General features: G+C 44.2%; 1 protein-coding gene across 1 annotated transcript in view; it reads left to right on the top strand.

Moving 5' to 3' along the window:
* ASAH2 (N-acylsphingosine amidohydrolase 2) overlaps nucleotides 1-17303 on the top strand; it is a 302407-nt gene that overhangs the window by 83632 nt on the left and 201472 nt on the right. Inside the window, exon 10 of the mRNA XM_069242459.1 lies at nucleotides 16795-16920. Coding sequence (XP_069098560.1) covers nucleotides 16795-16920 — 126 coding nt within the window. The remainder of the gene's footprint in view (nucleotides 1-16794; nucleotides 16921-17303) is intronic.

Genomic DNA, 17303 nt, shown 5'->3' with positions numbered 1-17303 from the left:
CCTTGAGTTTACTGCTAGTAAAAATGGTGTGGTGAAAAATCAGACAACATGAGCAATGTGGGTGTGTTAAAAAATTAGGAACTTAGGGTTTGCTCCATTCAGGGAATGTATGCTTTGTTAATTCAATTGTCCACAAATAGAGTGGAGTAGAGATGAGATAGCTGAAGGAAGTATTTCCTTGAGGACAACTTAGACTTGGCTGTGACTCTTATTATATGGGAATTGATGTCTAAGGTCTGAAGCAGATTTCACAAGGAGAGGTTAAAGAGTGAGAGTTGAGAGTAGGTATTTGATGCACCACACTGGATAAGGGTGGACAGTGCTTTGACAAACAAGGTGCCTTGACAGAACCAGAGTACACTTGTTACTCAATAAGGGGCTGAGACAGTATACGAAGTAAGTGGGACCCATGTCACACAATTCATCTCTGAGTACAATTGTATGGCTGTCACAGGCACTGAGTAAGCAATATGTCACTGTTGAAGTCAATGATAAAGAGATTATTGTCAATCACAGTTCCATGAACAGATAAAGGTCCGATTGTAGCAGATTCAGGATAGGCTGCAACCAAATGAGAACAGAGTTTGAAAAGGACTTGACACTGCACGGCTTTAACACAAGGCAGGAGCAACATAGCCAGAGGTTTAGGGTCAAATGAAAGGGTTTTTAAGTTGGGTTTCATTTGGGCAAGATTTATGTCTGCTACTAGGAAATCCATATCTTCTCACATAAGGTAAGAATAAATATATTAATTACTGAAGGTCATAAGTACATCCTCCAGCTCTCCTTTCCAGCAGCAACTGGACGAATCCACAACACTCTTCCATTCCATCCCATCATTTCAAATTCCATTGCTTATGTGGCTAAATACTACATATCTCCTTTCCATAACAAGACCCAAAAGACAAAAAATATAAAACAAACAAAATAGAAACAAATAAAATATAGCTAATGATGCAGTATCTGACCTTTAAGCATACTGTAAACATGAATACACTAAATTGTTAGAAATAATGGGCCTGATTAGGGCTTAGCAGAGGGGAATACTCCATCACAAATGTGAAGGATTTCCCGTCATCCTTATTACGATCCCATGATATCCTACAGAGATCGTAATCAGCCGAATTGGATATCCATCACGTTTGTGACAGAGTATTCCCTCTGCCAAGATCTAAATTATGCCCAAAATCTTTTCCTACCATAATTACATTGCATCATGAATTACAATTACAAGGAATTAGATTGGTCTTGTGCCTTGACAACATCCATCATTTCGGTAGGATGACATTTTGTCAATATCCTTGTTATTCAAACATCACCACCATCCATTCTACAGTATTTGCCTTCACTTTAAATACTCTGCATGGGATTAAACACAACTTGACCCTTCTTAGCCATTCTTAGTTTCTTGTATTGAACCCAGTCACGCTCTTTAATCAAACATAATTTTCAATTCGATATCCTCTTATATCAACTGATAACTTTTCTAGTATCTCACTACCCTCTCTGTTACTCACTTGACTTAAATCATCACCAACCATCCAGTTAAAAACATCCATCCAGGACACACTTTGGAATGGGAACTTCTTCCTTTTAATAAACAAAAAGGCGTAACACCTAAAGCTGAAAGAGGTGTGGTTCTATAATTCCACAACATCTTTTTAATTTTCTTCATCCAATGCAGAGCACTGCACACAATCAATCAAGCACTTTCCTTTAACAGACAATTATAACTTTCTACCAAACCATTTTCCCTGGGTGGTATAAAGCTGTGCGATGATGACGAACTCCATTGCTTCTGAAAAATTCCCCTATTTGAAAAGACCCAAATTGCGGACCATTATCAGTTATTATTTTCTTTGGCAACTCTTCACGCATAAATACTTCACCTAAAAATTCAATTATAGCATCAGTATTCATGCATTTCACAAATTTGACCACCGGCCACTTGAAAAAGTAATCTATCAATACTAAAGCACCCTTTCCAGAACACCCCTTCACTGAAAACAGGCCACAAATATCCAAACCTAATTTCCGCCATAGTCCCTTTGGAAATTCTATTGTTGTAATGAGTGTTTTCTGGGATTTGTGAGACTTATAATTCCTTGCACAAGGCAAACAAACTCTCACATGGCTTTTAATCATCCTATCCATACCTGGCCGCAGGACATGTTCTCTAGCCTTTCTGGTATAAAGCAGACATTCTTCGCTGACCTTCAAGTAACAAGTTTACCAATTGTTTCCTCAATGTCTCAGGAACAACCAATTTGTCACCCGATACAATTTGCCATTATTCCACATTAACTCACTCCAGATATCTTCGTAACCATCCAACAATAAAGCCCTGGATTGTTCCCGTGGTCAACCTTCAACCAAACATTTTTTGATTTCTAGCATCTCTACATCCAATAAAGTCTCTGCCATCCACGCATTCTCTGTAATGGCACCCTTACAACATTCAGATACTAAGGCTACATACACACTGTAGGAAAGTGCCCTTTTGGCATGGTTACCCCCCACTCTTTGCCTGATATTGATGCTGACTTGACGGAGAGTGTCCCGGGATCCTGCTAACTAGGCCCCAGCATCCATGTTCTTTCCCTAAAAATGTACCATTGCTTTCACATTTGGCACACCCCTGGCACACAGTTAAGTCCCTTGTAAAAGGTACGAATGGTGCCAAGGACCCTGTGGCCAGGGAAGGTCCCCAAGGGCTGCAGTACGTATTATGCCACCCTGAGGTCCCCTCACCAACCACATGCACACTGCCTTTGCAGCTTGTGTGTGCTGGTGGGGAGAAAAAGACAAAGTTGACATGGCACCCCTCTCAGGGTGCCATGCCCACAAACCACCGCCTATGGCATAGGTAAGTCACCCCTCTAGCAGGCCTTTCAGTCCTAAGGCAGGGTGCACTATACCATAGGACATGAGCAATATGCCCCTACAGTGTCTAAGTTCATTCTTAGACATTGTAAGTGCAGTGTGGCAATACTGAATATAGGGGCTGGGAGTTTGTCATTACAAACTCCACAGATCCATAATGGCTTCACTGAAGTCTGGGGAGTTTGATATCAAACTTCTCACCACAGTAAACCCACACTGATGGCAGTGTTGGTTGTATTGAAAAATGCACCCAGAGGGCATCTTGGAGATGCCCCCTGTATTTTAGCCAAACTTCTAGTGCAGGAATGACTAGTCTATGCCAGCCTGCCGCTTCCAGATGAGTTTCTGACAACATGGGGTGAAAGCCTTTGTGCTCTCTGTGGCCAGAAAGAAAGCCTGCACTGGGTGGAGGTGCTGAACACCTCCCCCCCTGCGGGAACTGTAACACCTGGCGGTGAGCTTCAAAGGCTCCGGCCTCTTATAACAGTGCCCCAGGGCACTCCAGCTAGTGCAGATGCCTGTGCCCTGAAAAAGACCCCCGGACAAAGCCCCACTTTTGGTGGTAAGTTTGGAGGTAAAATTAGGGAAAACAAGGAGGAATTACCACATCAGCTGGGACCACCCCTAAGGTGTTCAAAGCTGAAGTGATCCCCCTCCTTGCAAAATCCTCCTTCTTGGTTTGGAGGACAGGGATAATGGGGTTAGGTTTGTGTCCCCCTCCCCAAAGACACCGGACACAAGAAGGGTGTAGTCACCCTCTGGGACAGTAACCAATGGCTACTGCCCTCTGACCCCTGTGACGCCCCTAAATCCAGAATTTAAGGGCTCCCCTGAACCTAGCTCATCAGATTCCTGGTGACCTCAAGAAGAAAACAAGAAAAAAGGAGAAGAACTGCTAAGCTGACCCTCAGCAGAGAAGACTGAAAACACCAAGTGACTTGGCCCCAGCCCTTCAGTCCTGTCTCCAGCTTCTGAAGCCCTGCAACCAAAAGGCAATGCATCCTGCAGGACCAGCAACCTCTTAAAAGCCTAAAGAGGACTGCCTGCTCCCCAAAGGACCAAGATCTCCAGTGAACAGTGTCTCTGTCCAGAAAGAAACACCAACAAAGGACTCCAGAACCGCTCCAGATCTGCGAGTCCTGCCCATTCTGCACCTAAAGCCCACTGCCCTTATCCAGGTGGCCCAACCGAGTAGAGCTGGTCCCCAGACGATTCTGACCTAGTGTCCACCCTGGGTAGACCCCTCCTGTCCTATAGGACAACACCTGCAGCCTTAATGTGGAGGACCCCCTGACCGCAAGAGAACCGAATGAAGATACCTGACGCTCAAAGGCACGACTGCACCCACAGCCCCCTGGCCTTGGGGAATCCAACCACTGGTCCAGCGAAGTCCAGAAGGTGGCCCTCCTCCTTGTCCAGCCTTTGGTTTTCTGGAACCAACCCCCTGGACCCAGCCTGCAGCATCTTTTGTGAACCCTGGGGTCCCCCTATTGGAAACCATTGGGAGCCTGATGCTGCACCCGGCTGCCCCTGAGTCGCTGAGGGTATGTGCTTGGTACTGACATGTGGGCCCTCCTGTGCTCCTCTAAACCCTCTGGTCTGCCCTCTGAAGACGTGGGTACTTACCTGCAAGCAGGCCTGAATCTGAGTGCCCAAGGAGCCTATGTTAATTCAACTTCAGCTTTGACCTCTGCACCCGACCGGCCCCTTGTTGCTGGTGGTTGGTGTTTGGGGTTAAATTGAACTGAACTGATGTTTGCTAATTATTCGAAAACCGTATAACTTGCCAAATTGAAACAAGGTGGTATTGATACCTTTGTGGGATACTTATTTGCAAATCTACTTACTTGCAACTTGAAACTTGTGGTTCTAGAAATAAAGTAACAAAATATATTGTTGCTATATAAAATCCATTGGCCTGGAGTTAGACATTGAGTGTGTGCTTCCTTTATTGCCTGTGTGTGTACAACAAATGCTTTGCACCACTCTCTGATAAGCCTAACTGCTCAACCACACTACCAAAAAAGAGAGCATTAATATTATCTACTTTAGCCTCTGTTAAGTCTCTGGGGAACCCTTGGACTCTGTGCACACTAGCTCTCATTTTGATATAGTATATACAGAACCAGCTTCCTACACACATCATTTCCTTCAACTTCTTCAATTCGTACATCATACTTATCAGTCTCCAAATACAAACATGACAAACAGTCAGCATTTGGCATTTGTAATGACGAGAGCTGTTTTGATCTTGAAGAATGCTGTAATGAAATGTTTGCTGTTAGACCATTATGTGAAGTTACATTTTTAGCATGTAGACAATTTACAGTGTATCAATTCTTTCTAGTTACATTTCCTTTTGCAAGCTAAATCTAAGAACAGCAGCTGTAGAGACTTTCTAAGAGTAATTTGTTTAGGCAATTTGTTGGTAGGTGGTGGACCTTAACCCTTTTTCATCAGCTCAGGCTGTTAGCATTGAGCAGGCAGGAAACTACTGTTAGGATTGCGGCTTCTGTCTCTGGAGATTACAGTTACAATAGTTGGAAGGTCGGAAGTGGGCTAGTTTGTAAGTTGTTCAGGGAAAAAGATGCCCACTGCCTCTATAAAGCTGCTCATTGGTTTAAGGATCATATTTTTGAAAGATATTTAATATTATTCCACTTCAGCTTTGTTGAGCAGGTTAACAGAAATTGAATAAAATCATCTACAAAGATCTTTAGAGAAATATTAGCAATACAAAATATATGTTCTTGCCTTACACCCTCGAGCCTTATGTTTGTTAAATATAATTGGGAGGACTCTCGGATCAGTGCATTTCTAGACATAATACTATAAGTACAAATACTTTTTGCACACAATATAAAAAAAGACATATTGACTGTGTGCAACAGAGAAGAGGCTTTTTCAAACTTTCTCAAAATATCACAGGCTCCTTGAATTTTTTTATATATCAAATCAAATGGGGGCAAGTAGGTGGCACTAGCACTGATAGCAGTAATTTCTAAGGAGCTGTGAAGACTGGTTGATTGGTTGAAGACTGGTTGATCCAACCTCCCTGTCTGTGTTCACCATTGTAAATGGAGGGGAGTAGTGGTATTGTTTGATGGAGGGACAAACAAGCATTGACAACACGGGGTTACTCCATCACAAACATGAAGGGTATTCCGTTCACCGTAATTGGATTCCATTATATCCTATTATATTCTATGGAGATAGTAATATGGCAGACGGAATATCCGTCTGGTTTTGTGATGGAGTATTCCATCCCCAAAGATTGTAATCAGGCCCTTAGTCTGTCTCTGTCATAAGAAGATTCTTCCTTAGAACGCTGTTGCTTTGCATTTACCCTAACAGTGGTAAATATAAAAATTAGAGAGGGCCAGCCTACACAGATCAAGCATTGGCAAAGCCAATAGGTCTCACCTATACAAGAGCTATTGGCTTTGGTAGTGTGTTTTTGCCATGTTGTACATCTGTGTGGCTACTGTTCAGCATGGCTAAACGTTATTGGCTAGGAGTGGTGTGAAGTGGAATGGGGGAGTAGAGTGTTGTAGAGTGGAGTGGGGGAGTAGAGTGTGCTAGAGTTGAGTGGAGGAGATTAGAGTTCAATTTTCCAGCCGCAGAGAGTGTTGTGGCGAGGTATGTGGTGGAATAGGGTGGAGTGGGTTGGAATGGATTGAGGTGGATTGAAATGGAGTAGATTGGGGTGGATTGAATTGAGGTGAGATGGATTGGAGTGGGGTGACTAGATTGGATTAGGGTGGGTGGGGTGGACTGAAGTGATGGGACTAGGATGGGGTGGATTGAATTGGGGGAGTGGATTGGATTGGGGTAGTTTTGAATTAGGTGAATTGGAGTGGGGTGGATTTGACTTGACGGGAGGGGGAGGATTAGAGTGGACTGGAGTGGGGTGTATTGAATTCATTGGATTGGACTGGGGTGGATTGGACTGGAGTTGGTTGGATTGTAATGGAGTGGATTAGAATGAAGTGGAGTGGATGTGTTTGGATGGGGTGGATTGAACTTGGGTGGGGTGGTTTGCATTAGGGTAGAGTGGGGTGGATTGGACTAGACTGGGATGGACTGGTCTAGAGTGGGGTGGATTTGGCTAGAGTGGAGTGGGTGTATTGGAGTGGTGTTGGTGGAATAGAGTGAAGTGGGGTTGATTGGAGTGGGGTTGACTGGATTGAATTGGGATGGGGTATACTAGAGTGAGGTGGATTGGAGTGGGGTGGATTGGATTGGAATGGGGTGGAGTGGGTTGGATTGTGGTGGGGTGGATTTGGTTGTGGTGGATTGCACTGGGTGGGGTGGAGTAGAGAGGGGTGAACTTGACTGTAATAAGGTAACTTGGACTGAAGTGGGGTGGTTTGGACCGGAGTGGGGTCGATTGGACTGGAGGGGGGTGGAATTGAGAGGGGGGTGAATTCTATTGAGTGGGGTGGACTGGATTGGGGTGGATTGTACTGGGGTGAGGTGGTTTGGGATGAGGTGAATTGGATTGGGGTGGGGTGGATTGGAGTTGAATGAGGTGGGGCAGGATGGATTGGAACAAAATGGGTTTTATGGAGTGGAGTGGACTGGATTGAAGTGGACTCAATTTGAGTAGGGTGGATTGTTGTGGGTTGGACTACAGTGCGGTGGATTGGATTGGAGTGGGTTAGATTGGATTGGAGTGGAGGACTGGAGAGGGGTGGATTAGAATGGAGTGGATAGACTGGACTGGGTTGGATTGGATTGTAGTGGGTGGATTGAGATGGAGTGGAATGGATTGAATTGGGGTGGATTTAATTGGTGTGGGGTGGATTGTATTGTGTGGGTTGGATTGGATTATTGTGGTTTGAGGTGGGTTGGAATAAGTTGGTTTGGAGTGGGGTGGATTAGGGTAGATTGGACGGGAGTATGGTGCATTAAGGTGGGCGGACTGTATTTGACTGGAGTGGGGAGGGTTACAGTGAATTGGATTGTAGTGGGATGTAGTGGAGTGGATTGGATTTGAGTACATGGGGTAGAGTGGGGTGGACTGGAGTAGAGTGAAGTGGGACGGATTGGAGTAGAGTGGGGTTTATTTGAGTGGAGTGGGGTGAGGAGGATTAGAGTGGGGCGGATTGGATTGGAGTGGATTGGGGAGGGTGGGTTGGATTGGATTGGGCTGTGGGGAGGGTGGGTTGGATTGGATTGGGCTGTGGTAGGGTGGATTGGAGTGGGGTGGAATGCACTGAGGTGGGGTGGATTGAATTAGAGTTGGGTGAGGTGGATTGAGTTGGGTGAATTGGATTGGAGTGGGGTGGACTGAAGTGCAGTGGATTGGATTGGGGTGTATTGGATTGGGGTTGTGGGTGGGGTGGATTGGATTGGAGTGGGGTGGATTGGACTGGAGTGGGATGAATTGGATTGGGGTGAGTGGATTAGATTGGTGTGGAGTGCAGTGGATTTGATTGGTGTGGAGTGCAGTGGATGTGATTGGTGTGGAGTGCAGTGGATTGGATTGGTGTGGAGTAGGGTCGGTTAGATTGCAGTGGGATAGATTAAGGTGGTGTAGGGTGCATTGGATTGGATTGGAGTGGATTAAGGTGAACAGGATTGGACTGTGGTGGCTTAAAGTGGATTGGAGTGGAATAGAATGGACTGAAGTGAGTTGGGTGGATTGGAGTGGGGCGGATTGAATTGGATTGGTGTGGGATGAATTTGACTGGGGTGGGTTGGATTGGAATGGGCTGGATTTGAGTGTGGTGGGTTGGAATAGAATATGGAAGTTTGGAGTTGGATGGGTTGGATTGGGGTGTGGTTGGTTGGACTGGAGGAGGTGGGTTGGACTATAGTGGGGTGTGTTGGACTGGAGTGGATTGGAATATGGTGGATTGGAGTGGGGTAGATTGGATTGGACTGGCTTGGAGTGGTTTGGATTTGTGTGGGGTGGATTGTGGTGGATTGGAGTGGGCTCAAATGGAATGGAGTGGGGTTGATTGGACTGGATGAGCTGGGCTAGATTGGAGCAGTCTAGAGTGGGGGGATTGGAGTGGGGTAGACTATTTTGGATTGGAGTTGAGCAGATTGTTTTGGATTGGAGTGGGGCATATTAGAGTGTGGCAGATTGTTTTGGATTGATGTAGGGCAGATTGGAGTGGGGCAAGTTGTTTTAGATTGAAGTGAGGCAGGTTGTTTTGGATTTGAGTAGGGCAGATTGTTTTGGATTGGAGTCGATCAGATTGCTTTGAGTTGGAGTATGGCTGATTGTTTTGGAATGGAGGTGGGCAGATTGGAGTGGGGCGGATTATTTGGCTTGCAGTGGGGCAGATGTGAGTTGGGCTGATTGTTTTGGATTTAAGTGGGGCAGACTGGGTTGGGACAGATTGTTTTGGATTGGAGTGGGGCAAACTGGAGTGAGCAGATTATTATGGATTGGAGTGGAGCAGGTTGTTTTGGATTGTAATAGGGCAGATTGTTTTGGATTGGAGTGGGGCAGATTGTTTTGAAGTGGAGTAGGGCAGATTGTTTTGGATTGGAGTAGATTGTTTTGTATTGGAGTGGGGCATATTGTTTTGGACTAAAGTGGGGCTAATTGTTTTGGATTGGAGTGGGGCAGATTGCTTTGGATTGGAATGGGCAGATTGTTCTGGATTGGAGTGGGACAAAATGTTTTGGAATGTAGTGGGGCTGATTTTTTTGGATTGTAGTGGGGCAAATTATTTTGGATTGAAGTGGGGCACATTTTTTGGATAGTAGTGGGGCAGACTGGAGTGAAGCAGATGGTTTTGGATTGGAGAGGGCCAGATTGTTTTGGTTGAAGCGGGCAGATTGTAGTGAGGCAAGTTATTTTGGATTGGAGCGGGACAGGTTGTTTTGGATTGCAGTGGGCAGATTATTTTGGATTGGAGTAGATCAGATTGTTTTGAGTTGGTGTGGGGTGGATTGGAGTGGGCAGATTGTTTTGGCTTGCAGTGGGGCAGATTGGAGTGGGGCCTATTGTTTCGGATTGGCGTGGGGTGGATTATTTTGAATTAGAGTGGGGCAGATTGTTTTGGATTGGAGTAGATTCTTTTGTATTGGAGTGGGGCATATTGTTTTGGATTGACGTGGGGTAATTGTTTTGGATTGGAGTGGGGCAGAATGCTTTGGATTGGAGTGGGCAGTTGTTTTTGAGTAGAGTGGGGCAAATTGTTTTAGATTGATGTGGGATTGATTGTTTTGGAGTGGAGTGGGGCAGATTAAAGTGGGGCAGATTGTTTTGGTTTGTACTGGGACAGATTTCAGTGGGGCGGATTTTTTTGGATTGTAGTGGGACAAATTATTTTGGATTGTAGTGTGGTAGATTTTTTGGATAGTGGTGGGGCAGACTTGAGCGAGGCTGATTGATTTGGATTGTAGTGGGGCAGATTGTTTTGGATTGACATGGGACAGACTATTTTGGATTGGAGTAGGGCAGATTGTTTTGGATTTGAGTGGGACAGATTGTTTAGGATTGGAGAGGGGCTGATTGTTTAGGATCGGAGTGGGGTATGTAGGAGTGGGGCAGATTGGATTAAGGTGGATTGGCTGAAATGGACTGGATTGGAGTGGGGTGGGTTGGATGCGAGTGAGGTGGAATGGAGTGGGGTGGATTGCATTGGAGGAGGCGGATTGGATTGGAGTGGGGCAGATTGGAGTGGGGCTGATTGTGTTAGATTTGAGTAGGCCAGATTGTTTTGGATTGGAGTTGGACATATTGGTTTGGATTGGAGTGGGCAGATTTTTTTAATTGGAGTGGGGCAGATTGCTTTACATTGGGGTTGGGCAGGTGGGAGTTGGCCAGATTGTTCTGGATAGGAGTGGGGCAGATTGTTTTAGATTGGGGTGGGGGCCTGATTGTTATGGATTGGAGTGGGGCAGATTGTATTGGATTGCTATATTGGAGAGGGGCAGACCTTTTTGGATTGAAGTGGGGCAGCATGGAGTGGGTGTGTTGGGATTATTGGAGTGTGGTGGATTGGGATAGAGTGAGGTGGATTGGATTGGAGTGTGGGGGATTGGACTGGAGTGGGGCTGATTGGAATGGGGCTGATTGTTTTTAAGTGGGGCGATTGTCTTAGATTGGAGTGGGGATGATTGTTTTGGCATGAAGTGGGGCAGGTTGTTGTGGATTGGAGTGGGGCAGATTGTTTTGGATTGGAGAGGGAAAGATTGTTTTGGATTGGAGTAGGGCAGATTGTTGTGGACTGGTTTGGGGCCGATTGTTTTGGATTGGAGGAGGCAGATTGTAGTGGGGCAGATTATAGTGGGGCAGATTGTTTTGGACTGTAGTGGGGCCAGATTTTGGGGATAGTAGTAGAGCAGGTTGGAGTGGGGAAGACTATTTCGGATTGGAGTGGGGTAGATTGTTTTGGATTGGAATAGGGCAGATTATTTTGGATTGGTGTGTGACAAATTGGAGTGGGGTTGATTGCTTTGGACTGGGGTATGGCAGATTGGAGTGGGTTAGGGGGAATGGAGTATGGTGGATTGGAGTGGACTGGGGTATTTGGTCTGGGTGGAGTGGGGTAGATTGGAGCAAAGCTGCCAAGTTGCCCAGGTCCATGCAAGATGTGCTGCACCAGTCCACGTTTTTTCCTTTGAATTCTGAGACTTGTAGACTTGTTTTATAATGGACTATGAAAAACTACAATCCCCATAGCTCAAAGAAAAAACCTGGACAGGAGCATCACATCACGCATGTGCACATAAGAAAGAAACAATGTTGTTTTGCAATATTTAGAACAAGATAAAAGTCATCTTTTGAGAACAGCGCCCATGAGGAAAAACAAAACACGAGTGGCAAGTGAGAAAAGAACATTTGGCAAAATAAAAAGTTAACTATAGAAAATTCCACTTTGCAGTTTTGTTTGCCCTGCTACGCATGTTATTGCCAGTCACGCGCCTTCTGTTCTAGAAGTTAAAAACAACAAAATAGTACCTCAGTCATGTCAGGAGCAGCAGACGGTACTGATAACGTTGAATTAATCAGTGCTTCGTCCCTGCGCCCAGGACAAGAACAGAAATGATGATGTACCAGCCATGACCAATTACGTGGCTGTAAAGAAGAATGCCACACAATCCAACAAATGGTAAGCAACGGGCGTGCTCCAAGCCCCTTTTCTAACTACAACAGTATCTCGCAAGCGATACGCATGCACTAGCGCATAAGGCTTGAGCCTAAAAATGGGTGGTTATAGATTGGTTCCTCTACAATCTGTCAGTAGGGAGCATGTTCTTGTCCACAGGAAACTATTAGTAACCAGATTCAAAAGCGGTGTTGGCCCTGTTTGACAAATAATTAATTAAATCAACCTTTCAAGATTTAGCACTCACTATCTCTGATTTCCTATTTTGGCAATTCCTAAATATTTTTCAGGTAATGCTTTATAACCGTAAAAGGCACAACTCATCAGGCATACTCCTGGGATTTTGAGAATATTACTTAAGCAGCAAAAATATACACGCATATATTTCTGCTTGACAAAATCTGAAGTGCAAGTACAAATACCCTTGAAAACTCTCTTTTGTCCATTTGTGCGCAAAGAATATTTTTTTTCTCACGAAAATCACCTTCACTCACACCTGCACTAACTTTAGGAGTTTCCCTACCGTTCCCCATCCTGGAAAGGGATTGACTTCTCGCCTGGACAGGGGTAAATCTCTGCAGTCTTCCATGGTGGAAATGTCAAAAGGAGTTTGTGAATACATAAAAACAGTATATTTATAGTTGTATGAAGGCTCACAGAGAGTCCCTCCCTGTAATGTCTACTCTTTACACATTCCCTTTACCCGGATGTAGATGTACTCACAGAAAATCCCTGTGTAACTCAACCCATTTGCAAATTCGGAACGAACACTTCCTAATTAGTGAAGTGATTTTCACAAGTAATTGCGGCTATTTGCTCGTATTAAGTTCTACGCATCCGCAAATGGCTTTGAGAATTGGATCGTTTATCTCAAAATTACAGTTGGAGTTATTGTTTTGGAAGTGTTTGAGTAGCAGTGATGAAGCAACCCCACAATGGACTCTACGCACGAAGTTGGATCTTAATTCATAATTGTTCCTTATTGTCTTGCTAGGTGCACAAAAAATACTTATTGATGGCTAGCTTCAAATTGAGCAAGCACCGTACCTTTAAGTCCATTAAACATTTTTAGGAGAAAGGTGGAAAGTCAGCGGATCTATGAGACAAGCAAATGTGTCTGTAACAAGTTGTAATGAAAAAGGATTGGACATACGAACCTGTAAACTCAACTGATCGAACAAATAAAAATCGCTAAAGTGCAATACGCAACAGAACTCTTTGTTGTCCTTTGGGCAAGTTAACATGGATTTTTTAGGTCATTTCTTTGTTCAACAGCAGGTTATTTTTTGGGGTTTTGTGCATTATTTATTTATTTTTCTAATTTTTCTTGAACACGATCTTGCCCCTAACAACATTAGAGTGCAACAAAGTGAATTGTTGAACAGAGAAATGAATGTACCCCAGGGGCACTGCAGGTACAGAATCAGATTTATAAATGTACCAAACAGTTCGGCAGACACCAAATAAAATGTAGTATGCCTGTAAGAGAACGGAATAAAGGAGAAGGAGAATATAACTGTTGAAGATACTCGTAAAAGAAGTGAATAATTAGGTTTGAGCAGATGAGAGTGCCCGAAGAAATAATAAAATGTGTGCTTTATAGGATATAAAGGTATCACGCAGAAAGGGTTTTAGAGCAAAAAACAGTGGCGAGTCAAAGAGGAGATATGTGCAGATGGAAAGAAAGGAAAATTGACCTGTATCGAAACATAAGCTGTTAGTCAACGAGAAGGCCAAGGCCGGACTGGCCATAGTGGGCAATAGGTGTTTCCCCAGGAGGCTGGGAGTGTGGGCCGCTTTTGTTGCTGTGGGCCATTTTCGCAGAAGGGTGGCAGTTTTGAAAGCCCTGCAGATTTCCTTGAATATCCAACAGTTTTGAGGCAACAATAAAAGTGCCATGAAAACTCAGGTGATTAAAGTACTGGCCGGAGCGAGATCGGAGTTTTGTCTAGTGACAGTTTTGACTAATGCCTGCTGCAAAGGATGTGCTGATCACAGACCTGTAGTTTATGCGCATATCTAAGCGGAATTCCCCTTTTGTCACAGACCTCGTTTAGTTTCTGTGCAGTTCATAAATTACAATCATAATCCAGCACAGTGAGCTATGAACTGCCATCAAAGAGCTGCCTGCAAACTGTATGGGACAGGTTAGATTTTTTTTCCCAGTCTTTGATTATTCTAATTTTGCTAAAAAAGGTTTTGTTTTGGTTAGAAAGACATTGTTATTAGTAAAGTGAATCCTAACCACTTTGTTACCTTCTGAACCCTGAGTTTATGCTTCACCAGACAAAGTACTTTTAAAAAATGCCTACCAGTATGAATGACATGTGAGTCCTATACCTTGAAGTCCCCGTTGTCAACATGTTCTATACACCAATTTTCACACGTATTATTAATTGTCTTCATATGTCTGTGATGTAATGTGCTCCAACACCCTACTCTGAGAGGTGGTATAAAACAAATGAAATACATGTGAGAGAGGGGCTGTGGAGAGATGAGAGGCACTATTAGTGGGTGATGGTGAGAGAATCATTGAAGAACTCCAATAAAGATTGCTTTATCCTAGTGTGCTGTAAGGTCATGATTTACTATGCTTTAAAAACTAATACAGTTGAATATATCATGAAAAATATATAGTAGAATGCACTGTTTTGGCCATTTTCCTCCAAATCGTCTTCGAGGGTGTGTGGGGGAGGACTCCATGTCCCATTGTGGTGGTCAGGCTTGCTCGCTATGCACACTATAGGAGCTGGTCTGACAAAATTTGCCAGGGCTGCTTTGGGTTCCCAATCCGGCCCTGGAGAACTTGGCTGTTCATAAACCAGGCTGTGCAGTTAGAGTTCTGATGCCTGGAGTATAATGCTTTTATCTTGCACTGTAAGAGTAGTAATGGATCAAAGTAACTGAATGAACCACAAGGTGACTTTCTATAAGCTATACAAGAGCCAACAGGTGGGATTTCTCCTAGCAGCTACTAGAATGATAGGTCAGCCCTGGCTCTTGGATGAAATTCTACATTACTTGGGATAAGAATATGGCCACAGGAGCAGAGGCATAAGGCACAGATTGATCAAACACTGGCAAGGTCCATCAGTCCTGCTTTGCCAATGCTTGTTCACTGTTGGTGTTGGCTTTGCTAATGCTTCTGGAATAGTGGTGCAAACACTGGCATATCCAGAAGTGGCAACAGTCATCTTGGAAAGATATTTTGGATACTTCCAAGAGTGTGTCACGTTTTTTCTCACAACATGATGCCAGCCTGGAATTACATAAAATAAAAGTCCAAGATTGCTGCACAACACTATTGCTTTGTCAGTGCTTGGGCCAGACTTCTACAGGCATTGCCAAAGTAGTGTTGCGTGGCAGGCAGCAGGGGCTGGGTGGGGAGTTGGAGGGCAGAGAGGCAGAAGAGGTGGGAGAGAGAGAGACAATGAACACCAGCTGTGCTGCATGTTGCAAGAGTAGGAGGGGTGGAGGTAGAGGGAAAGGGCTTTACTGAGGCTTTGTGGTTAGATACCAAGGATGCCTGGGGAGGAAATGGGGTGGGGAGAGAGGGAAAGGAGAGAAGGAGACAGAGGAAAGAGCAGGGACGTTTATGTCCATCAAGTGCTAAAGAACTTTACAAACATTAAAAAAATTACAATGTGGTCTACAACAGATAGCAAAATCTTCTTGTTGCAAGCCCGCAAATAAGACTGCTATCTGAAGCCTTCAGCGTCCACAGGATAAACATGTTTGCTGTAGCGAGACCCAGGGCTCTACCTGCTTGTGTTCATAGGGAGTCTGTAGGGCAGATTTATGAAAAGTGGCGCTGCACTAAAAGTGGCTCTGCACTACGTGCAGCGCCACTTTTCTTGCCCCCCTTAGTGCCCCCAAACACCACCATGGTAGTGCCGTATTTGAAATACTGCACACCATGGCAGTAGTTAGGGTGAATAGCGGCATAATTTTTTATGCTAGTCCGGCGCTTTGCAGGATTAGCGTAAAAAATTATGACGCTAATCCTGCAAAGAACCCAGAGGCCAATTGTATTCAATGTGAGCCTCTGTTTAACGGCTGCACTTAGCAGCTGTTAAAAAATGCAGATAAAAATGGCGCGAAGGTATCTCATAGATTCCTTTGCGCCACTTTTATCGCCACCCCCAGCACCGGAACACCCCCCTTGCATACATTATGCCCTGCACAGGCATAATGTGGAGCAAGAGGTTACAAAGGGGCACAATGCAAGCACTGTGCAAATATGGCACAGCATTTTTGGCCTTGCTGGGCCACCTTTGCGTCAAAAAAATGACACAAATGTGGCTCTTAAATATGCTCCGGTGTTTGTCCAGAAGGAGTCCCTAATCCTCTCCATTCATCGGTAGAGTAAAACTTGCCAACTGAGGACACGTTAGAGAAGCTATGGAGAGGATTTGGGGTTTTGATTTGAGAAATGCGGGATTTTGTTGCAGTCTGCTTTGTTGCTACTACGTTGATCCACCTAAACCATTGCAGCACTCATGTCTAAGCAACTTAACCACGGTGCTCCATTTCTTTCTGTTTCCACTGTTTCTATATTCTGCAAATCACTACCTACTGGGAAATGAAAACTCCTGCATCCAGCCTCTGCGGGACTGAGCATTTGCAACTCAAACTTAAAAGTATCTCCTTGATTTGTTCCTCCTAGATTGTATTTGTTTTATAGGCCTGTTCATGAATATGTTGTCAAAGTCGGAGAAATGGAAACATTAAATATTTATTCGAATAATCCCTGAGAATATACATCGCTCATTCTTAGAAGTCAAGTCTAATTATTTCACGCGAAATTAACTTCAATGTTTTCTAAACATTGTAGGGTCCCTTTGTAGCAGCGTTTGCCTCATCAAATCTTGGAGATGTGTCGCCGAATACCAATGGTCCGCACTGCATCAACACCGGTGCCTCGTGTGATAATCCCTCCAGCACGTGCCCCATTGGGGGGGTAAGTAACGTCAAGGGGTTTTATCTCATCATCTTCGGTCATTAGTGGTTGTAAAAGCACAGACCTTTGGTTTGTGTCTGCATGACTAACCTCAAGTAGTGCAATCTCATCATAAAATGTCCTTGTTCATGAGAAACTCCAAAACTCTTGCATGAGAACATTAGATTAATGATTTGCAACCGAGTGTCAGAGTGAATGACTGTATTAGGTATTATTCTACATATAAATCAATGAAAAAAAAGGTTAAAATGTTGTGATACAAACTTTATTTCTTCTATGCAAACCTAAGTGAAACTGCACAATCCTTAGAAATTTTAAAGTTATACTAATACCGTAAATGTATAATTTACACAACACCTTCAATTTATTATAACTTTCACACC

Source organism: Pleurodeles waltl, chromosome 6, assembly GCF_031143425.1.
Source record: "Pleurodeles waltl isolate 20211129_DDA chromosome 6, aPleWal1.hap1.20221129, whole genome shotgun sequence".
Classification (NCBI taxonomy): Eukaryota; Metazoa; Chordata; class Amphibia; order Caudata; family Salamandridae; genus Pleurodeles; species Pleurodeles waltl.
Note: the sequence above shows the minus strand (reverse complement) of the source record. Positions and strands in the feature narration are given on the sequence as shown.